Here is a 24,592-nt window from a genome sequence, read left to right on the forward strand (position 1 = left end):
CGTTAGTTGGACAGAGGCTGTGGCCCAACAAGCGAATCACGACTGTATTTCGAATAAAAGCAACGTTATTTATCGAGCTCTAATGGATCCAGGCGAAGGTCCGCGACAATACAAGCGAGAAAAGTATGAACGGAAATTGCATGAACATGAAGCAATCAATTCGCACATTTTTGAGCTATGTACCAACAATTTCGTACTATTGCCGAGTGCGTTCACCGAACCGTCTGTATTTTCCTTCAGATTTAACGAAAAATCTATGTATGAACATTTTCAAACTACTCATAAAATGAAGGCCTTCTACTTATTGTACTATCGTGTTCTAAAAAAATGAATATCTCGCTTGTGAAGCTTGGGCATGAACAGTTCGAAACGTGTGATATTGCTGATGAACATAAACGAATCTTCGGTCACATAGGCACAGAGGAGAAGCTTAAAATCTACTTACCATTTTTCAGCAAATAGACCGAATGTGATAAACCTACAGAAACAAAAACAATCATATAAACAATCCTAAACAACCTTTTTCATTAAAACATATAATTTTGAAATCTAAAGGAATGAGTAATAATAAATAACGATTTGTGCGTAATTTCCGAAAATGCATCACTGTCATGACCGGGAATGTTGATTGATTTCACAAAAAAACAAACTTTCAGTGGATTACGCCAAGTAAGTACTGGCCGAAACGTTCCCTCCCTTTCCGGTCCAGTTGGTGTGCACGAATTTGCCCTCCTTGCCCAGCAGTTCGTAGGTGTGCGCACCGAAGTAATCACGCTGCGCCTGTAACAGGTTAGCTGGTAGGCGCTCAGCGCGGTAGCCATCGAAAAAGGCCAACGCGGCTGATAATGCGGGAACCGGTACTCCCCACAGAACAGCTAGGCTGACCACCTCACGCCACGATTGTTGATTCTTTACGATGGCATCCTTGAAGAAGTTATCCAACAATAGATTGGACAGCTGCGGGTTCCGTACGAAAGCGTCTCGAATGTTACCGAGGAAAACACTGCGAATGATACAACCTCCACGCCACATCAAAGCAATTCCGCCGTAGTTCAGATTCCACTTGTACTCGTTGGCAGCTTCCCGCAACAGCATGAACCCTTGAGCGTAGGAAACAATCTTGGCACAGTACAGAGCGTTGCGAATATGAGTCAAGAATGCTTTTCTATCCGTGACCGAGGGCTTCATTTTCGGTCCCGATAGCTGCTTGCTAGCCTTGGTTCGTTCCTCCTTGAGGGCGGATAAGCAACGTGAAAAGACTGCTTCACCTATCAGCGTAACCGGAACACCATGATGCAGCGCAGCGATAGCCGTCCACTTTCCGGTACCCTTTTGTCCAGCCGTGTCCCGGATACGCTCCAGCAAATATCCGTCGTTGTCCTTGTAGTTCAATATATCTCGCGTAATTTCGATTAGGAACGAATCCAACACACCCTTGTTCCACTCGTCGAATTCCTGGGCCATTTCCTTCTGCGTCATACCAAGTGCCAACATCAGATGGTACGCCTCGCAGATCAACTGCATGTCTCCATACTCGATGCCGTTGTGCACCATCTTGACGAAATGACCGGCACCGCCTTCGCCAACCCATTCACAGCACGGATCTCCGTTCGATTTGGCGCAGATTGCCTGGAAGGAAAGGTGTTTGTAGTTTCGAAAAGGGTAACATATCAAAGAGTTGAAGGTGCACAATTTCATGGTCTCAAATACGGTAATAAGACCTTAAATGTGATCTGTGAAAGATTGACACCTAATTTATCTATCTATCTATATAGGGGAACTGCGTCGAAGACGGACAGTAAGATGGACAAATTGTGTTTCTCACAAAATGAAAAATTCAGTTGAATGGTACTGATACTATATGATTTTTAGAAGATTTCAAATGATTCCGAAAGATACTGCTATTATCTAATACGCACATTATCAAATATTTCAGTAAAACATATTTATTTCTCGAGAGCACAATAACACGTAATTTTTTTCTACCGAATCTCAGCTTTTTTCGCATCTTTTACCGAAATCTCAACAGATGAAACCTCAGTGAACAATTTTTTGGCTGAGATCTCAGTAAAAGTGACGTTTCAACGCTGATAGTCGGAAAATATATTGACGAGCCGAATTGAGTGTATAATTTTTTGGCAGCCGAAAATAACGATTCAAACAGCTTTCGTTGATCCCGAAAAATATTTTTGGGTTTAGGTAGCCATCATCATCAATTTAGCACATGACTGTTGAAAAAACAGAAATTTCAATGAGGCGTTCATGATTTAGAAACATTTTTCAATTTGATATCATGTTGGGTACGACGGACACAGTACAGTTGGAAAAGATGGGCATACTTATTACCCCAAGCAACACTTGCAACATGTAATCGCCGCGGTTTGTTGCATAACCATAAACTTTTGCTGGTGCGCTTTTTCAGTTGCTAAATCAGTTGAATAATTCTGGTTTATGTACGCTTCTTTTCAACAAGTTTTGTTGTAGAAACTGCTAATCAACAAGCGGTGCTGCTCGGGACGCGAATACAATCAAGAATGCCATCAAATTGCATACCCTTGGGCCTTGACCCTTGAGAGTCGTGCTGGTGCTGGTGTCTTCTGTCGTGAAATGAGATTGCAACTCTCGGTAGGTAGATACTGTACTGTAGCAGAAATCTTGGCGATTATGTGCGGAGCACAATCGGCCCTTCAACAGAGCTTGCCCGGCAAAGTTATAAACCTCTGCTCCGATAGTCAGGCTGCAATCACTTAGCTCGGACAAATTACGGTCCATGCCTGCTGAACCCGAATCGAAGAACGAAGCATTGTCAATACTATCTACCTTTTCACCCTAGTGAGAAATTTTGGTTTTTACCAAATTTTCCTCCTTAGGGTGAAATATAGCATAATGCTTTCGCATAGGCCTGCTAAGCCAAGACAAGTTTCGACTTCACTGTGTCTCATCGGCGTAAACAGAACTTCTGCTCGAACGGGACATCACGTTTGATCAGTCGTTCGATTGAAACTCATAGTGTGTTTTAGTTTTAAGGGATTTGCGTCAAGCCGGCGCTAATCTATTCCGACAATAAATTAGTGTCGGTTTCTGATGAGGCGAAGCCGAAACGCAACATAGTATGAAATAAGGATTTGTGCCCTCCTGTGCAAAGACTGGTTTTTACCAACAAATTTTCACCCTAGTGAGAAATTTTGGTTTTTACCAAATTTTCCTCTTTAGGGTGAAATATAGCATAAACACTATCTACGTTATTTGAGTTCCCAGACATTCGATTGCGATTGACTTCGTTGGTCCTAAGCCAGCCCTTTCGATAAGTTGGATAAGAGAAAAAAATCCGGTCCTGAACTTCATCCAAGGGAAATGATTATAAGAAATGGCAAAGCAAAAATCTCCGACCTCACGTGCCATTTGAGCCAAAATATTCGTATTCCATCGAATCAACCGTCTTTCGACACGACATTGAAGCTTGTCAAATCAATATCACAGGCTTTTGCACTGCATTCCTGTAGTAGCGGGGGGGGGGGATTTGGGAAGGAACCCCCCTCCCTCGAATCATTTTATTGAAATTTGAAAAAATTGAATGTGTTCAAAAAAAATATGCATAATATTTTACGTGGAATTCTCAAAGCTTCATTTGCTTCATTTTCATCTTCTGAGAATATTTCTGAGAATAATAGTGAAAATTGGCAACAGACCTCGGCACCTACCGGTCGGCTCGTTGTGGAGGCTAGGTCTACCGCCGTGGACTACATTAAGTGGATCGCGGCGAAGCGGGGAGCTAAATGGCTTCTGGTATCGTGACAAAACTCTATCACTGAACATGGCGAACATGGACTGGAGAGTGTGCGAGAGGTATCCCCATAGTGACCACCAGGCGATTTGCTACTGCATCGGCCAACGGAACCCTGCTGCTGCACGATGAAGGACGACCGGCAAGCTAAAGTGCAAGATGAAAGCCTTCAACAAAAACCTCTTTGCTTAGAAGTTCGGCCGGACAGCGGAATCAAGAACGTTGATACGGCTGATCTAACGAGAAGGATTGTGACGTTACAATGCCGCGAAAACTAGACGGCGTCCAGCTTACTGGTCAAAGTAGTAGCTCAGTACGCTACACGCTGCTTGTCTTAGAGTCAGAAGACATGCTCAGAAAGCAAGATCGGAGAGTGAGAGAGGAACGCAAGCGACGTTTCAGAAAGTTAGGGCCGCTTTCAAACGGGAGATCAAGCTTTGCAAGCTAGTTTGCCATAAGGAGCTGTGCTGATAAGGGTAAGAGTCAATGAGAGTCACAGCCAAGGAAATCGTGGGTTTTGCGGACGCCGTGTCAACGGTGATGGGTGAGAATCTAGTGAAGATGTCGGTGACGGAGACAATGCACAGTGTTTTAAAACGTCGTTTTCGTGCTCAAAATTAATAGTGTCTAAACCGTTGACTTTAGAGGTATACTTTGTTCGGAGAAGTTGTCGTTCTTATGATTGCGCATCCACAGAAGTATACCGTTCAGTGATTAATTCACCTATAAGTGATATACGAAATTTATTTTCCGAACTAATTAAGACAGAGACTTTGTGTCTTCGGCAAAGTTGTAGCAAATGCCATTACAAAAGAAATTGCTGAAGACATCATATATCTAGCTTTAATAGTTTACGAGTTATGGAACATATTATATGGAAGACCCCTTAAAATTAGTTTTTTCATGATAACTTTTTTAGACGTTCTCGTATCTTCTTAAAATCTTCCACAAAGTTGTTTGGGGTATCAAAACACATTTTTTTGCCAAACATAGTTAATTCCTATCTGTTGAATTTAAAAAGATATTCCAAATTTTACTATTTTTTTGGGGTAACTTCCACCTTAAATAATTCGTTAAGGAGCAAAAAGGAGCAAACAACATCATAACATACTGAAAGTACTAGCTTTTTACTTCCATATAGTGGCCCGATTGTTAGTCGACGCGATTCTCCCCGAGAGTTATGTTCAATACAATGGCATATGGCATAAAAACATGAAGCTGTTTGTCGAAGTGCGCTTGAGCATTTCATTTTATACCACTGCGATGGCATATTGTATTGAACATAACTCTCGGGGAGAATCGCGTCGACTAACAATCGGGCCACTATATGGAAGTAAAAAGATAGTACTTTCAGTATGTTATGATGTTGTTTGCTCCTTTTTGCTCCTTAACGAATTATTTAAGGTGGAAGTTACCCCAAAAAAATCGTAAAATTTGGAATATCTTTTTAAATTCAACAGATAGGAATTAACTATGTTCGGCAAAAATATGTGTTTCGATACCGCAAACAACTTTGTGGAAGATTCCAAGAAGATACGAGAACGTCTAAAAAAGTTATCATGAAAAAACTAATTTTAAGGGGTCTTCCATAAAATATGTTCCATAACTCGTAAACTATTAAAGCTAGATATATGATGTCTTCAGCAATTTCTTTTGTAATAGCATTTACTACAACTTTGTCGAAGACACAAAGTCTCTATCTTATTTAGTTCGGAAAATAAATTTCGTATATCACTTATAGGTGAATTAATCACTGAACGGTATACTTCTGTGGATGCGCAATCATAAGAACAACAACTTCTCCGAACAAACTATACCTCTAAAGTCAACGGTTTAGACGCTATCTAGGTTTCGCCATAAACACTGCGAAATAGGGTTCCCGCCTTGGGCGCGGCGTTGAAAACCAAGTGGAATCGCGAAAAGCTGAACAGGACGTTCCGGCTGACGGCCGCACGAGTCGTGAGCACGTACAGAACAATATCGTCGGATTCAGTATGCGTTATCGCCTGGATGATCCCCATCTGCATCACACTGGTGGAGGATATCGAGTGCTACAATCAAAGAAACACCAGAAATGCGTAAGAATCGAATCGATGGCGACGTGGCAGCAGGAATGGGACTGTAGAGAAAAAGAAAAATGGGCCTACCGGCTCATCCCAAACTTGTCGACGTGGGTCAATAGGAAGGACGAAGGCTGACTTTCACCTGACACAGCTCCTGTCGGGCCACGGCTGCTTCAGGAAGTATCGTCATCGGTTCGGGCACGCAACGTCATCGTTGTACCTGGAGTGTGAAAACGTTGAGGAGACACCGGAGCATGTGATCTTCGAATGTCCGAGGTTCGAAGCGACATGCAGGGAGCTACTTAAAACGGGAGGACCGGACATCAACCCGGATAATGAAGCCTACACTAAAGTAAGAGACGTAAACACATGGAACGCGGTTAACAGAGTGGTGATGCGGATTATGGCCGACGTACAGCGGAAATGGCGCGATGAACAGCGAGCAACAGCTTCGGGAGAGAAATCACAGCCAGGGAACTCTCCGCAGGAGAAGGCTAGATCCACCGCCGAGGACTAGTCGAGTAGACTGCGACAGAGCACCGAGTATGGGTCGTCGGGACGCTAGGAAACCGGACGCCACACTCCATCTGGAATCGCCCGACCGACAACGGAACCCTACCGGTTGGCCCGATAGAAATATAGCGAACTCAAAGAAGAATCGGTATCGGGAGAAATTCTTTCGCCGGGGAACTCTCTGTCAGCGTAAGATTCACCCCCGGGGACTAGACTAAGTAGACCGCGACGAGACACCACCAGTCGCGGGTCATCAGGACACCAGCGAACCGGACCTCCTGCTCCACCGGAATCGCCGAACTGACCCCGGCACCTGGTTTGCTCAGTTTAGGAAGAATTTCTTCCACCGGGGAATTCTCCGTCGGAGTAGGCTAGAGGGATACCAACGGTACCGGTAAACTACATTTTTTTCGGTATATTTACATTTGCCCAAGCCGTACAGTCCGCTACAGCGACGCATTACTACAGCCAGAACGGTAGCCAAACCGAGTACATTTTCCTGTACAGCAGTAGAATACATTTTTGTTTTGCTGATGTACTCCGACTGCTCGGTGAGAGCTTGGCGTAGTAAAGTTTGTACACTTTTCTCTGCATAGTCAAAGGGAGAAGCCCGCACACGAAAGCATTAATGCCGGTCGTGGGGTAAACGAACCGCATTCATTGTCGTCGTTTGTGATTAAAAATATTGAATAGATTAAAAATATTAAAAAGTGTAAAATAAGGAAAGATAAGCTGTACCTCTTGCGTCTGGTGGCTGTACTGGGGGCAGTATTTTTTATCATGTTACTGCTTTGCTTACAGACTGCCGTACAGTGCTGGGCGTCCTACACTAGCGAACGACAGCAGCGTCGAAAGAGAAATGAGAATGTAGGCAGAAAAATTACAGCTGCAGAAAAGGTAGGCATTTTGCATCCTTGGGCTAGGCCCATCGTCGAGAAGCAAGTAGTTCGCGTTTAAATCGGGAGCTCAACAAGGAAGTGGACCTAAATGGCACAATGGAGGCGAAGGACAGAAGGGCTCCGTAACTGTCCTCGTAGGGGAAGAGCACTAATTCTCGACCTACATCTAGCTTTCCTACTGCCATACAGAAACTGCTACGTTGTGTGGATGATCTAAAACTGGTTGTGTGTCGAGAATGGACTCTGCAACCCTACCAAAAGAACTAACTACTAAGTAGTTGGATTGGAGTGTGTTGTTGTTCTTGGTGTTTTAACATTTTTTCTGCTCTCTAAAAACATATATACATATAAACATAGATGCATGCATACATACAAACATTTTTTTTTTATTTTTTTATTTGTTTTTTTTTTACATATATTGTACAGGGTAAGGTGAGGCAAATCCGACCTAGTAAATGGTTTTGGCTGTAAAATGCTCATTTAACATCAAGTCGTTTTATATACCAAATTAAAGGTTCTGGGCAACTTTCTATGTATAGCATTTTATTCGTACCTTGGCAAAATTTCGAGACGCAAGCGTTTTACGAAAACGTTCATTTTTGCTGTTTTCAAAAATGGTGGGATAAGCCCGACCGCCTATGTTTTCGGTTGATGTAGTACAGATATTACCCAAATTTTATGGGTTTTCAATGATCGATCAATAAATGTTATTGTTATTGAATTGTAACATGAAGAAAATGGAATTCAATGTCAATCTTGGAATGTCAAAATCACGAGCACGTAACACGTAAAGATATTTCCATTTTTATCGGAACAATTGCTCGACGAATTCATCACATTTTTGTATCTTTCGTTTGTAATTATGAACCATTGCGCAAAAAAAAAAAAATAATAACAATAAAGATATATTTCACACGACAACAATGACAACAATTCGCGAAGTGCTTCCGATTTTCGATAACAGAGGGGGGTCGGGTTTACTCAACGGTCGGATTTGCCCCACCTTACCCTAAATAAATACATAAAACATGCATATCCCCCCCAAATTTTCTAACTACGCCGCTGCCTGAATTCTTCCTGAAGTTACGGTTAGGCACCGAAAGTTCAAGTCCGACAGTACATCATGGGGTTATCTTCTTGGCCATCTACCCTACTACACGATCTTTGCGACAACTTCAATCCTCGAATTCTAAAACAATAACATCAGTACTAATTAACATTCGAACCCTACTACACGAAACATCTATAACCCTCGCGCACTTACGATTATATTCCCTTTTTTCAAACTAGTCTTTGTCGTTTGAACAAAATTCCCATTCTTTGCAAAATCTAATTATTTCCCCCTATACCACACTAGTTTTTAAGACTATCCATAGTCTTTTTAAAATTCAAAAAAGTAGGAACAGTAAAACTCACGCAAAGTACCGTGTTAAATAAACAGACTGAAAAATGTAAACTGAGTAGATAAACAATCACTTCCTAGCACTCTGAAAATAGTTTTTTACGCAACAGATCTTACCTGAAAGATATTCTTAATCAAGGGCCAAGCATCCGGATGACCTCCGGGCATCAGTGAGGGACCATATCTAGCACCTTCCTCTCCACCACTAACACCCGATCCGACGTACAGGATACCCTTCGCTTTCAGCTCTTCGTAGCGGCGAGCCGAGTCCTGATGCTCGGAATTACCTCCATCGATAATGACGTCACCCTTCTCGATCAACGGAAGCAATTGTTTAATGAAATCATCCACCGCACTACCGGCTGTAACGATAAATGGAGAGCAGTTTTTTTAAATTAGCGGCACCTTTATTATTTATTACTGACACGTGATTTCAGCTTGTCTATGAACTCTCGAATAGAGGACTGCGTAACCTTTAAGTCGTGCGTGTCACCGGTCACCTACGGCATCAAGCGATCGACAGCCGTATGAACTGATCAAAACTGAAAGTGATAGGCTCAGTCCGCAGCACTTGTTGAGCAGGTTCCCTATGAGCATTAGGTCTACTGAACGTCTAATGGCAAATCCTGATTGCATCTAACATGAAGTGGCTCACGAAACTGTCATACCCCAAGACCGGCCGATGTGTGATCGTGAAATAACACCTATATACCCTATTCTCGATGAAGGTCAGTCAGGCCAATAAATTCATTCAAACAAAATACAACCTTTTATGCAACGATGGAAGGCGCAGAAGCTTTGCGGGGAGTTTTCATTTTTTTTGTTTACCCTACTTTCGATCGCTTATTCCACGAGCCGAGCCTATTTCTCATGGTGTACAGGGTTATTTTGCGGGCTATGCTTCGTAAGATTGCAACGAACGTCAGTATATTGCCGTGGATGCATTTCGCGTGATTGTAGGGAAACGTGGGTATTATCGACATCGTTAGCACATACATTACGGCTCAATGGGGAAACTTTTTTTTTTATTTTGAGAATTAGCGGTTTTCTATTAGTGACTATTAGTAAACCGAATGTTTTTTCTATTTTAATTTAATAAAAATCGATCAAGTTAATTAAATTTAAATCAAAATGAACGATTCAAACATGATTCAGCTTGCATGTTGATTATTTGTAGTGGAACGGTCATAATATAAAACAAATTTTGAGAGAACAATACAGTTATACGAGCATCAAAAATGAATTAGTTTTACGTTTGATTTTAATTTTACATGACGTTTAATTTCGTAAATCATGTAATTTTACTCCACATACAGCATTTGTTCTCAATGGTAGGAAGTGTAATTTTATGTCATTGCGCATGTAAAGTATATGTTTCATGTAAAATAAAACGGAACACGGTAATGTTCCGTCATTTCGTAAATTACGGTTTGTTGAATTGTGTCATGTTTGCAATTACGTCAACGATAAAATTCAGATTTTTTTGGTGTGTAGTATTCTTCTCATGGTAAATGAGCTATTAGAGGCATTTTTAGGTTATTTGAATGAAAAAAGAATTTTTGATTGCTTTTATTTTGAAGGGCATAACTCTAGGGGCAGATCACTTGTGATGCATTTTTAAACATCAGCGAAATTATATGCATTTCTTTCCATCAAAGGAAGAGAGGGGTATCGTTTTTCACTACACTAAACACAGACATGGGCGTATTTGCAGACCGGCTGGCACTCGGAAAGCTTTCAATATATTTTCTTTTCCAGACCTCAACATCAAGGTAGCGGACACCCAAATATAAACAGTTCTCCCCGTTATGTACGGAAAAGAAAATTACGGTTTGAATCCACGTATCTGAACTGACGGTTCGGATCCAGACAATTGTAATCTACAGGGGGTGGGCGTAGCGTGTTGGTAAATCGATTGCCTTGTACGCAGCGCACCTGGGTCCGAGTCCCGACCCCGCACATAGGGTTAGAAATTTTTCATAAGAGATTTTTCTAACCCGAAGAGGCGAATAACCTTAAGGTTAAAACCTCTATAATCGAAATAGAAAAAATGTACTCTGTATCTAACAACCAAGTCTGGGCCTGGATCACGTTCAAACGTGGTATGGGGTAAGGGGATGCACTCTTAATTTTTACTACCGAGTCTCAGTTTTTTTCGAATCTTTTGCCGAAATCTCAACAGCTGAGCTCTCAGTAAACAATTTTGTTTGCTGAGTACTCAATAAAAGTGACACTTGATAGATGAGACACGGAAAATACTTCACTGAAAATCATCAAACAAATTTCACTTTACGACGATATCTGTTTCTGAATTTGCTGACCACACAGCTGTTGGGAAATTACCGAGCCGAATTGAGTGTGTGGAAACTGATTGAAATCCAGAAACTGCTTTAATCCGTATCCATGGACAGGTCCGGGTCCGTAGAATCCAAGGTGAGAGTCCGGTACAAAGTATCGTACGCTGTCTGAAAGTTCACTTGCGTCTTTTGCCAGAATTCCAGCAGAAATCTACTAGAATTCCGACTGCTATGACTCAGTTCTAATATAATCACAGGAATAAATCGAAGTTGAAACATGGTGCAAAATTTGTTTGGTTGTGTGATGAACATACACACTCAAATTGGATTTCGCTGTTCGGTAATTTTTTTGACGCAAATTTCGGTAAAGATCAAAAGATAACTGATTATTCGGTAAACATGGTTTCTTTGACAGAATATATGTCAAACTTTACCGAACGTTCTGTTGAATACGAATAGTTTTACCAAAATCTGTAATTAAAAGTACAATTCGTACAGTAATACCGAATGTATGGTAAAAATGACTATTCATTACCGAATTTCGACAAATTCGATTATCAGTGAAAATTAACTGTCAAACTGCGGCCATTTGCAATTGTGATAGTGTTTTGCAGAGCGTTACTTAGTTTAATATTAGTGGTCGTGTTCGCGAATGAAAGCTGTCTACTTAAGTAAATTTTCGGTAAGCAATTATTTGGCTGAAGCGCAATGCAGCGGAATGCCAGCTCTAGTGGCCGATTTTATCAGTAAATTCATACATTATGATACATTGCGGCGCATAGATTTTTATTGACCGCAGCTAAAAAGTTTCAGGACCTTTCCCGTGACATGTTTTCACTAGCGAATAGCTGCGCTGCTTTTATTAATGCAATGAAATTGACAAAGATTAAGGCCACAATAAAAGTTTAAAAGTTATCCATTAGTTTTTTATATAAAAATACGAAATATTTTTATATAATTGATTTGCATTAAAAATACTGAATGTACCGAAAACGTCCGGTAACATTTGTATTAGAATTACCGAACTATTCGGTAGTTTTTGACAGATCAGCAAAAAAATAATTACCGAACATTCTGTAACTTGTTCAATTACCGAACTGGTTACCGAACGTTCAGCTGTTGAAAATTCGGTAAAAAATGACCGAATACTGTAAATATTTCTAAGTGTGTACATGTGCAGCTATCGAAATTCGTCATTCCACAGTTTATTATCATTACGGTAAAAGAAGTGCAATACTGCAATGCGCAATTGTATTATTACCGAAAAGATAACAGAAACATACACGGAATTGAAACTTAACCGTTGGTTTTTGATTTTCTGGAAGCACTGTAAACTCCTGGTTTGATTTCACAATTCTAAGACCAGCTGTTTGCGTCGGCTTGCATTCTCAACGCAAGAGTTATCCTCATTTTTCTCAGTGCAATTGCCCCACCAAACCTTATTGCTACAATAGCCTATTTGCTCGTATGTAGTGCTACTAAGAAATGCATGACGCGCGCTACAAACAGCCGAATAGGCAGACGATCCTTGCCGAAAAAGTCGTAGTTAAACGCAAAGTAACCCCACCGAAGGTTACACGATGGAAGTTTGAAGGTACACCGTCCAGTGCGATTGCCATTCAAAATCTTCGCTCACTGGACCAAGAAGATCTTAAAATAGGCAACCCCGAGCTTCAATAAGGACCCGCAAAACAAACTCAATTCGATAACCGCACCGTCGATCTCAACATTGTTAGCAGACATGTAGATGCATTAAAGACTTGTCGCCACAATTCTACGTTTATCTGGGCGAAGTTTCGAGATATTTGTCACAGTTGAATATTTCTGTGTCAGCTCTTTCGAAATTTTTAAAATACTTAATGCATTATCTTCCATCCGAAAGTAGATAAGAAATGGTCAGACCGAGTTCAATGTGTATAATTTTTAACGAGGAGTCATAGTTTTTAATGACGCATCCATTTTATCAGGCCATGGTTTGACTATCAATCAAGATGTGCATCAGAAAGAATGAATGAAGAAATTTTGATCCCGTTTTTACAGAAACATCATACAGATGGACAACACGTGTTTTAGACGGATAAAGCGTCATCGCATTACGCCAAAAAACACAATCGTTCCTGAATACCCATTCGATCCCATTTGTACCCAAAAACCACAGACCGACTAATCTGCTTCAGCGTAGCCCAATTGAAGATTCTTTCGGGATTTTAATCCAATTGGTATATAAAAACCGGAGAGCCACGAATCGCAAACCGTTGAATGATAGAATCATTCGAACTGTTTTGAAACGTTCACTATTTTTTTCAGCAATGGAGAATACATCTTTAATTTTAATAAATCGGATCTTCAAGTACGTTTTTTTTTGACAGCTTGAGTAAAAAATCTAAAATTTTAGTTGCCACCCATTAGATCGGTACGCACGAGCATCACTCACTGATAGCGTTTTCGAGTGAACCCTCTCAGATCACTCTGAGAGCATTTCTGAGCGGATTTCAGTAGCCATTATCAGTAAAATTCGCTACCAGAGTGATCTGAAAGAGTTACCTCGAAAATGTATGAATTTTATTGCCGCAAATTGTCACAACACAACGCGGCGCGCTCATGGTTATTTTATTTATTATTAATTTATTTATCATTATTATGCAACTAAAGACAAAACTCTATCCAAATGTTACAATTTTTATGCTAGTCTGTAGAATGAGCGTAACTAAAAAAGTTTTGGGAGTTATCACATGTCAATTTTTTTGAAATATGACAATCTGAATACAACCATTTAATAAAGGGGTTATATATAAAGTTGTGGCGAAAAAGTGAGCTAAGTTTGTGATTTTTTTAAGTGCTTTATGCAAATTTTATTTGAAAAAGCGAAAGATAGTTCTATGGTAGCACTATCGAAGATAGAAAAAACAAGTTGAATTAAAAAAATATTCGAGGTTTTCGAAGTTATGGTCCATCCCCCGAAGCGTGTCTTTTGGCAGAGGTTTGCGGTGAACGCTCGCCAAGCCGAACCGCTCAATTGAAATCAAAAAACTAAAAAGATTGTTGTATTGTGGTGTACTTGAACGGATCGGCTCCCAACAAATTTTTTTCTTACAAAAAAAACATGTTGACCAAAAGTATGAGTTTTGTGGTGTTCAAAATTTTAAACGAAAATTCATTGCAAAGAATCAAAATTTTTCTGATGAAAAATGAACCGTTCAAGTACACGAGAATGTAGATACAAACCATTCAAAAACAAACTTTTTGAAAATTGGATGAATAGTTTTTGAGATATCACGTTCTCCGCAACGGTACTTTTCAAAAAACTTCATTTCGAGTTTTTTTATCTTAAATACATTTATTTAGGCCCAAATGCTGTAGCTTAACGAGGCCGATAATTTATTTTTTTTAATTACATGTTACATGTTAGTGGGGGAAGGGAAAGCCGTATTTAGGGGCGGCTTGCTCCCCTCTTATGTAAGTAAAGGAAAAAGGTAGGAAGTGGGATACATACTGTGTAATTGACATCGTCGTTTGCTGATTGATCATTGTGGCGGATATGCACACTTTGTTGTAGTGTTGTAGTTTCCAGACTGTAATCGCAGGGGCGAGGGGAGGGTCGATATTTCGGATAACTATTGGCACTCTGATGCTGTCATGATGTTCTCTATATCATCTGCATGTGAGGTATGTCATGATGTTCTGGATTGACGGTTATCAAGAAGGGTATGCACCGAAGACTCGTAAAGCAATGCCATATTGTAGATACAGGGATAGGTTGGTGAGATTCTACTGTGAATGAGAGAGGGGAAAATGTATTAAACTTGGACATCAATAGTTTTCAAAAAGATATAGATAAGAAAAATATAGGGGTGGTCACGGCTTGCCAGGACGTCCCGGACTGGGACATAGGGTGATCTACCTCGGGCCCGAAGGAAATCTATTAGTTGGGACCTGGCAACACAGTACTCTGCGCACAGCCAAACAACATGCTCGATGTCGTGATAGCCGTTCTCACAAACACAATGATTACTTTCAGCAAGCCCTATACGACGGAGATGCGCGTCAAACGAGTAATGGTTGGACATGATCCTTGACATCGTACGAATAAAGTCCCGGTTCACATCCAACCCCTTAAACCAAGCATTCGTTGATACCTTCGGGATAATGGAATGTAGCCACCGTCCCAGATGCCCATTGCTCCATGAGGTTTGCCAACTATCGACCGCCCTCTGACGAGAGATACTGAAAAATTCATTGAAGCAAATTGGTGTTTCGTAAGTGTCGCCTTCTAATGCGCCCACCTTGGCTAAAGAGTCCGCCTTCTCATTTCCCGAAATAGAACAATGTGACGGGACCCAAACCAAGGTAATCTGGTAAGATTTTTCAGATAAAGCACTCAGATATTCCCGTATTTTCCCCAGGAAATACGGTGAGTGCTTTCCAGGCTTCGCCGCACGGATGGCCTCAATGGAGCTGAGACTATCCGAAACGATGAAGTAATGGTCTGAGGGAGGGTGTCAATGATCCCGAGAGTATACTGAATGGCAGCTAATTCTGCGACGTAAATTGAAGCAGGATCATTAAGTTTGAATGAGACAGCAAGATTTTCGTTGAAGATACCGAAGCCTGTGGACCCGTCGAGAATTGATCCGTCAGTGTAGAACATTTTGGCGCAGTCGACTTGATGGTATTTGTTATAGAAAATATTTGGGACCACTTGTGGGCGAATATGATCCGGAATTCCACAAATCTCTTCCTTCATGGATGTATCGAAAAATACAGTTGGATCAGAAGTATCTAAGAGATGAGCACGGTTGACGTTATACGTAGATGAATTGATGTTCTGTGCCATGTAATCGAAGTACAAGGACATGAATCGGGTCTGAGAATTAAGCTCGACAAGCCTTTCGCAATTTGCAATCACCAATGGGTTCAGAATATCGCATCGAATGAGCAATCGATATGAGAGGTCCCAGAATCGATTTTTCAGCGCCAGCACTTCGAGACTCATCGACGCCCGCCAGCACTTCGAGACTCGTCGTATGGGTCGAGTGCATGCAACCCAAGGCAATACGCAAGCAACGATACTGGATTCGCTCCAGTTTGATGAAGTGTATGTTCGCAGCGGAGCGAAAGCAGAAACATCCGTACTCCAACACTGATAATATCGTCGTTTGGTACAGCCTGATTAGGTCTCCTGGATGGGCACCCCACCATGTTCCAGTTATTGTACGGAAAAAGTTGATCCTTTGTTGGCACTTCTGTTTCAGATACCTAATGTGACATCCCCAGGTACCTTTAGAGTCGAACCATACACCGAGATATTTGAATGTTGAAGCCTGAGCAATAGTTTGATCCATTATTTTTTCAAGCTGTAGTTGCGCTGGTTCACGCTTTCTAGAAAATACGACTAGCTCAGTTTTCTCCGTGGAGAATTCGATACCCAGCTGGAGAGCCCAAGCAGACAAATTGTCCAAGGTATCTTGCAGTGGTCCTTGCAAGTCGACGGCTTTAGGACCTGTAATAGAGACCACACCGTCATCTGCAAGCTGTCTTAGCGTGCAGGAATTGACAAGACATTCGTCAATGTCATTCACGTAAAAATTGTAGAGAAGAGGGCTTAGACATGAGCCCTGGGGAAGGCCCATGTAGCTAAATCGTGATGTCGATAAATCGCCATGCGAGAAATGCATTTGTTTTTCAGACAACAGGTTTAGCAAAAAGTTATTTAAAATTGGCGAAAGACCATGCTGGTGCAACTTCTCATAAAGAATGTTGATAGAAACTGAATCGAAAGCCCCCTTAATATCCAAGAATACTGATGCCATCTGCTCTTTGTTAGCATATGCCATTTGAATTTCTGTTGAGAGCAACGCAGGGCAATCGTTCGTCCCTTTGCCTTTGCGGAAGCCAAATTGTGTATCTGACAGTAAGCCATTTGTTTCGACCCAATTATCGAGGGGAAACAAGATCATTTTTTCGAATAACTTCCGGATACAGGACAGCATTGCAATCGGACGATACGAATTGTGGTCGGAGGCTGGTTTTTGGATGGCGATGACCCTCACCTGTCTCCAGTCATGTGGGGCAATGTTACCCTCAAGAAACCTATTAAATAAATTCAACAAGCGTCTTTTGGCAGTCTGGCAGATTCTTCAACAAGTTGAATTTGATTCTATCTGGCCCCGGGGCTTTATTGTTACATGATAAGAGAGCAAGTGAGAACTCCACCATCGTAAACGGTGTTTCGTTCGCGGTATTGTAAGGCGACGCGGCGCGGTAGATTTTCTGTCCCGGAGCGGAATCCGGACAAACCTTCTTGGAGAAATCGAATATCCAACGGTTTGAATATTCCACGCTGTCATTAGTACTGTTTCGGTTTCGCATACGTCGGGCCGTGCCCCAAAGAGTGCTCATCGATGTTTCTCTTGTTAACCCGTCGACAAACCGGAACCAGTAACTACGTTTCTTAGCTTTCATCAAATTTTTCATTCGCTTTTCTAATATCGCGTACACTCGATATCTAGCAACTAACCCGTCGTTCCGGAAGGTTTTATACGCGGCAGCTTTCTCCGCGTACACGTCTGAGCACTCTTTGTCCCACCACGGGTTGGGAGAACGTTTTTGGGTGTTCACGTCGGGTACTCGTTTCGTCTGAGTTTGAATCGCGGTATCGAGAATCGAGTTGAACAAAAACTTATATTCCTCCTCCGGGGGAAGTACCTGTGTTGAATCGATAGTTTTGGATATCTCAGAAGCGTAGCTCTTCCAATCAATGTTTCGTGTGAGGTCATAGAGAACATTGATTGGTGCCGATGGTTTTGAACCAGTGGTGATTGCAATTACAATTGGTAAGTGGTCACTACCGTGGGGATCAGATATTACCGTCCACTTGCAATCTAACCGTAGTGATGTCGAGCATAAAGATATGTCCAGTGCACTTGCTTGCGCAGGTGGTCTAGGAATCCGTCTCATTTCCCCTGTTTTCAGAATTGTCATATTGAAGTTGTCACAAAGGTCTTGAATTGTCGAAGATCGATTATCGTCGTATAGACAGCCCCACCCCGTACCGTGAGAGTTAAAGACTCCAAGAAACAGACGGGGCGAGGGAAGGTGTTCAATCACGTTGGAGAATCTTCGATATGCCATCATGGCCCTAGGAGGAATGTAAATAGAAGCAATGCAAAGATCTTTGCCTTTGATTGTTGTTTGACAAGCGACTTCAATGCCTGGCGTCGAAGGGAGGTTGATTCGATTGAAGGAGTAGCACTAAAATCCCTAAAAGTACCCCTCCATATGAGTCTTCTCGATCCAAGCGGATAATGTTAAAATCGTGGAAATTGAGGTTTATATTAGAAGTAAGCCATGTTTCACATAGGGAAAAGGTATCACAATTATTGTAATCTATCAAGTGTTTTAATGAATCAATTTTGGGGATGATACTTCTGCAGTTCCACTGTAAAACAGTTATCAGATCCTTGATTCCGTCCAATAAGTTGGCCATCGAAGGATACGATCGCTGTAAGGAGGGGCCATTGTTCAGTCAACTGTTTTAAAAATGTTCTTACTGTTGGTAGAATAGCAACCAGCAAGCTTTTCAGAGGATCGGTAATGTTGAAAGCTGTGAATATCCAGTCCACAATGTCAGAAAATTTAAGGAATCCCGTTTTAGGTTGAGTTTCTGACTGTAAAATTGGAGCACTTGGGATTTTTGGTGCCCCGGGGAGTGCTGGGAACTCCTGGTTGTATCTCAATTTCCCAAAACCAGGAGGTATTATCTTCGGATTTGTACCAGCACTTCCAGTTGATGAATTATTTTTATTTTGTACCCTTGTTTGGGACAATCTAGGACCCTTACGAGGAAGTTCAGGTGAGTTTTGATTGGGTCTTTTCCTAGAGTTTCCAAGCGGAGCCAAAGAATGCCCCTCGCAAGGGTCGTTAGAGGCGTTATCGTCAGTTGGCAAGAGAGCGAATGGGTTTTCGGAGATAAGTGGAACAGCTCTTTTAAGCATTTCTGCGTAAGAGCGTCTGGAGCGATCTTTGGCGGATCGCTTCAGTTTATCCGCGTGAAGTTTGTACGTTGGGCATGTCAAAAGTGCATGCGGATTCTCCCCACACTAAACACACTTCTCAGCGGGCCTACTGCAAGTATCATCCGCATGGCGTTCCCCACATTTACCGCATCGTTGCTTGTTGCTACAGTAGGTGGCCGTGTGACCTAGCTGCTTGCAATTGGAACAATTCATGACCCGCGGTACAAACAGGCGTACAGGTAGACGAGCTCCTCCCACTTCAACGTAGCTCGGAAGTGCAGATCCGGCGAAGGTTACGCGAAACGAGTCTGATGGATAGTAATTCCCATCTTCGATGGACTTTGAGTGCAATTGCTTGCACTCCAAAATCTTAACTGATTGAAGGTTAGGGTCCTTAAAGCGGCCAGCCCCATCATTCATCAGATCATCGACAGTTAGACCCGCATCACTTACCACACCGTCGATCTCCACATCACGAGAAGGGATGTAGACGCGATACTCCAGCGTAAAGAGGCTATTGCTAACGATATCATTGGCCTGTTTCAAGTCAGTAACGACTACGCGCAGTCTATCTGACTGAACCTTTTTAATCTCGGTTACGGCCGAGTAACGTTTTGTCAGCTCCCGTGCAACAGTTATGCTGTTTAACGGTTTATTTTTGGGCCGAAAGTATACTACCCAAGGACCAGCGGATCCATCCTGGTAAACCTTGACTCGGGGGGGCTGTGAGACATTGGGAGAAAGTAAGGGAAGTGGATAGACCATAACATTACCTGTCTCCGAATCAGATATACGTTCCTCTTCCCCATAAGATTCGTGTTCGGAGGGTGATCCTTCTGTTTGTTCCATTTTGTTGCGGGAGCAACACGCTCGACCGCACTGTTTAACTTAAACCAAAATTAAAAAAATCAAAAGCGATAAAAAGAAAAAAATCGATAAGAACAGTAAAAAACGAAACACTTCACCAGTTGGTTCCTGACGAGCTGGTAGGTGAATTGATCCTTCGTTTGTTTTATCCGTCACCCGCGTGACCTTCACACAGTAGAGAGCTGATATAGCTCGTCTAAACAAAGCCGTCTTTCAGGCAAGAAAACTGTTTAGTAACGCACTGCACTGCACTACCTTCACCGATATCGCAGGTAATAATTATCACTCGCGGGACTATTTATTAGTAATGCTTTACTGCAGCCTCTGCCACAGCAAGCACCTTCGTACTACCGAAAAAACTAAACCACACCGGAGAGAACAAAAAGCACTTGTTTCTCGGTACAACGTTTGGTTACGAATGTTCATTTCGAGTTAATTGCGCTCAAAGTTTTGGGTTAACTTGATTCGTAGAAGAACCAGTGCGTTGCAAACGGTTGTAATTTGAAATATAGTGCTCCGATGTGGATGAAATTTTGCACAGATATTTTCAAAAGTACTCTGAAATTTTTTTATGCGGGGGATACGTACCGCATTAAAAAACCGCAAAACTTTGAAAATCCGCATAAAAAACCGCATAACTTGGAAAATCTGCATAAAAAAGTCGCATAAAAAACTGCACAAAAAGACTTTAGTGCATGTACTTTCAGAATATTCACTAATTATTGTTTTCGATTTTTTGAGTTTTAACTTTGTTTATAACCCCTAAATTGGTCAATACATTTTCTCATAAAGGTAGCTGATGCGGTCTAGTATAGATCCTTGAGGGACCCCAGATTTTTTGGAAAGAAAAGTAAAAATGATCAGAATTTTTCGTGTCATGGCTACAGATAGTCCACAAATTTACCGGATGGAAAACTCTCCGAAAGCAGTTAGCAACGAAGGCCGTTTGTAAAAGTGCTTTCGCTACCTACCACGAAATGTCGCCATGCGAGAAATTCGCCTCTATCAAAAGTTAAAGGAGCTACTGATCCACAAGCTATCCTTCCAACGCCTGGTTCGTGAGATTGCGCAGGACTTCAAAATCGATCTACGCTTCCAGAGCTCAGCCGCAATGGCTCCCAAGAAGCCAGCTAGGTCTATTTCTTCGGATTCTTCGAGGATACGAAATAGTGAGCACTGGTTTACTAGTACACATGTAATAACACGTTCAGAACGTGAAAATGTGTGCATTTTCCCCAAAAGTTTCATAAGTGTGTGTTGGTTTCAAGGAAGTTGTATTTTACTTCAAAAAATATAATACATCGAAGGAGAGAAGAAATATCAAATTGAAACTCTTCATGCTCCGGCACCGACAAGCTCGTCGTAGTAAGCCCTTTCTCAGCAGACGGTGGATTCAACCGACAAGAAACCGGACCCCAAAACGAAACGAACGAGATATTGGTTTTCCCTTTAACTTTCTTCCTTTACCGCATCCAGAAATAGCGGGCGTATGTGTCGCCTAGCCAGGACGAATGTAACACATAAATGATGTGTTACATTCGTGCTGGTTCGAAGCCAAATGGGCTGACCATCTAATGAAATCAGTTAATTTCCATCGTCAAAGAGCTCGAGCTTCGTACAAAAACTGTTCAAGATTTGCGGCTCGGTGCATGTAACTAGTAGGAACCAACCAGGAATAAGCTTCAGTCAGATGATTTAAAATCGGGTTTGTCCGTGTGTGTATGCTAATTTCTACCCGTCAGATATATAACTTATTGGTGAAGGAAAATATTTTCAAATTTAATTTTAGGTTGATGGTTTGGTAGCTCTTATCAGGGCTAATTTGTTTTCCAAAGAAAATGCTCCATGGATGGGAGAATTGTGTTCCAATTGGCCCACGTTACTAGAACAGAACTGTGCAAACTAATTATTACAGTCAGTCCACGGAGCCGACTGAATCCTAATAATCACCGTCTCTCCCGATGTTGAATGTCTAGTCTCCAGCCATCCAACAAGGTTGACTAACCGACTAAAATCGCAAATCGTTTTGTTCAAGATTTGCGGTTCGATGCATGAAATTAGCGGTAACCAATCACGAACTGGCTTCGGTCGGGTGTTTTAAAATCCGGGTTTTCGTCGTGTGTTTTTTTAACCATCAGAAACGAAAACAATTGCCTCTGTTAGTAGTAGGTAACGACACAAACTGATTCATCCAAACAAATATTTTCGACACAAACTGATTCATCCAAACAAATATTTTCTTCTCGGTGTTGTAGAGCGCTTTGAGGAGACACCCTGTACGCTTTAAACAGTTCAACACGAATGATAATGAAACAAATCTGTAGCGAACCTGTATTTAAAACTTTTCATTATTTAAAGGTTCGGTTGGTGCACAATATTGATGACTCTGACTCTGACTCTGGAAATTTTCATCATTTCCGAGTAGTTTTCTAATGATTTTTCAAAACAGTTTTTCGTTATTAATGCTTATCGTACATACTCCAAAATTTATTACAACATTGCTGAACATATTTTCGACTAAGGCTAAGAAACTGATTAAATCCATATTATACAGCCAAAGATAAAAGCGTTCCAAACCTTACACGACTTTCCTTCTGAAATTTGGAAAAGCGGCCCCTAAATTGAAAGGTAAGTCATTAGTCACGATAAAAAATCAAAACCGAACATTTATCTAATTCTTTTCATTTTTGCATTGCGTAATGGTGCAAACAATATCACGCATACGGTAATGATAAGAAGGATGATGGTATGGTTGAACATAGAGGTAAAAGGTTTACTCAGTAAAACTCCGGCAGAATCTCGCAAAAAATAACACACAACTTCATAATAAAATCATACCCCAATTCACCCTACTAGGCACGGTTGCCGCGGCACTTTTGCAGTTGGTGCACCGGCACAATTAAATCTGTATACGAGATTATCCACAATGTTAGGTTTACAAGGATTTTTCTCGACAACGATATACACATATACCTGTATCAAGGTATATTGGAGCAAACTTCCAGTTACATTTCCAGGTTCCAAGCAACCTCTAAATAACATTGATGTAATTTTAATATAACTTCAAATCAAAAATTTAAAGTATTCCAAATATGTAGTCATTAATCTAGTACATACATGCAAAAGGAATCGCGTTTTCGAAAAATATGGCTTATGAAGCCTGTCGGAAAAGAATATCCAACCACAGGGCGAAATATAAGATATAGAAAAACTTCGCTTCGATATGATAAAATACCTTAGGTCGTTCAACATGACCACCACAACGGTGTTTATTACTGTTGAACTTAACAATAATGGCACAGGTTAAAACAATCACTCACCTTTCACGAGCATCATAATTTTGCGAGGTTTCTTCAATTTATTGACCATGTCCTGCAGGGAAGTGGCACCGATGATTTTAGTTCCTTTGGCTTCGTTTTCGAGAAATTGCTTGACCTAGGGAAATAAAAAACAACAAACTTACGATTAGTTCGGGTCAGAATTTATTTCGAACAAATGATGGGAGTTTAGTAGGTAATGTATACACATACATTTAAGATTAAGCCATTTCCGAAAAATCATGCACACTGACTTTGAAAAAGTTTGGAGAGAAACGCGTTTAAAGTATGTGTATACACTTACAAATATTTCGATATGCCTTTACAAATGTACGTGTAACTTGAAAACAGTGAATTTGATTTTGTCAGATTAACATGAAATAAACTCTGGTTTAATTTCACTGATCAACTTTTAAAAGATCAGGAAGGCACATGTATTTCAAACACCAAAATTTCGGATTGAAAACTCAGCAAATGAAAATGCTAAAAACTCAGCAATTTAATTTCAACCATTTGACAGATATTTTTGCTGAAAATTCATTGGCTTATCAAAATGACAGCACAATGACCGAATTTGCAGTAATCTGGACTGGATTACTAAAACGTCAGTGATTGTGTTGTCAATTTGACAATTAAATTGCAGAATTTTCAGCAAAAAAAATCTTACAAATGGTTGAAATTACCTTGCTGACTTTTCAGCACTTTCATTTACTGAGTTTCATCCCAAAATTTGGTTGCGCACACTTTTTGTTTTGATGCACATTACACACTCAAAGTCTTATCTGCGGTGCGCAACCATAATCACGTAGCTTCGTAGACGGTGAATCGCCCATATAATCGGATTACTAATCAATAAGCTAGATGATGACCTACCTTATCAACGGTACGGTTGTAAGCGCACACAACGAAGCCTTTTGAATCCATGTTTAGGATCAAGTTTTGCCCCATGACGGCCAAACCGATCAGGGCGATGTCTGCTTTCCTGTGGAAAAAAGAGATTTTTTTCCCGATTTACGAGTCTGTAGAGGTTAGATATTTTTAACATAGAATGTGTATGCAAAGTTTGAAAGAAATCTGTTAAGTAGTTTTTGAATGGCAGGTAACACCGCAAATCGCGTTTTTTCCAAAGACGTTCTACAAAAAGCTCCAACACGGAGACGCTTGTCGATATTTTCGCATGAAAAAATTACAGGAAGTTATTGAAATGATGCATTATAACACACAATTCGCTTCACCCAAAGTTCTACAACAAATTCCCGAAAAAAAATGATTTTTTTTCTCGCTGAAACCCTTACCACTCCCCCCCCCCTATAAAACGGTATCAAAAGCCTGCTGAGTGTTTCAAAATTCAAGGCTATCCATAATGAGAAGGTACACATATAATACAATCTCGTGATCGGAAATACTTGGGGGGTTTGATGCTTCGACAAAGCAA

General features: G+C 41.1%; 1 protein-coding gene across 1 annotated transcript in view; it reads right to left on the reverse strand.

Moving 5' to 3' along the window:
- Window positions 1–501: 501 nt before the first annotated feature.
- LOC131684143 (6-phosphogluconate dehydrogenase, decarboxylating) overlaps window positions 502–24,592 on the reverse strand; it is a 31,182-nt gene continuing 7,091 nt past the window's right edge. Inside the window, exons 2-5 of the mRNA XM_058966727.1 lie at window positions 24,031–24,139; window positions 23,161–23,275; window positions 8,779–9,023; window positions 502–1,629 (exon numbers count right to left, since the gene is read on the reverse strand). Coding sequence (XP_058822710.1) covers window positions 661–1,629; window positions 8,779–9,023; window positions 23,161–23,275; window positions 24,031–24,139 — 1,438 coding nt within the window. The 3' untranslated portion in view covers window positions 502–660. The remainder of the gene's footprint in view (window positions 1,630–8,778; window positions 9,024–23,160; window positions 23,276–24,030; window positions 24,140–24,592) is intronic.

Source organism: Topomyia yanbarensis, chromosome 2 (genome assembly GCF_030247195.1).
Source record: "Topomyia yanbarensis strain Yona2022 chromosome 2, ASM3024719v1, whole genome shotgun sequence".
NCBI classification, from domain to species: Eukaryota; Metazoa; Arthropoda; class Insecta; order Diptera; family Culicidae; genus Topomyia; species Topomyia yanbarensis.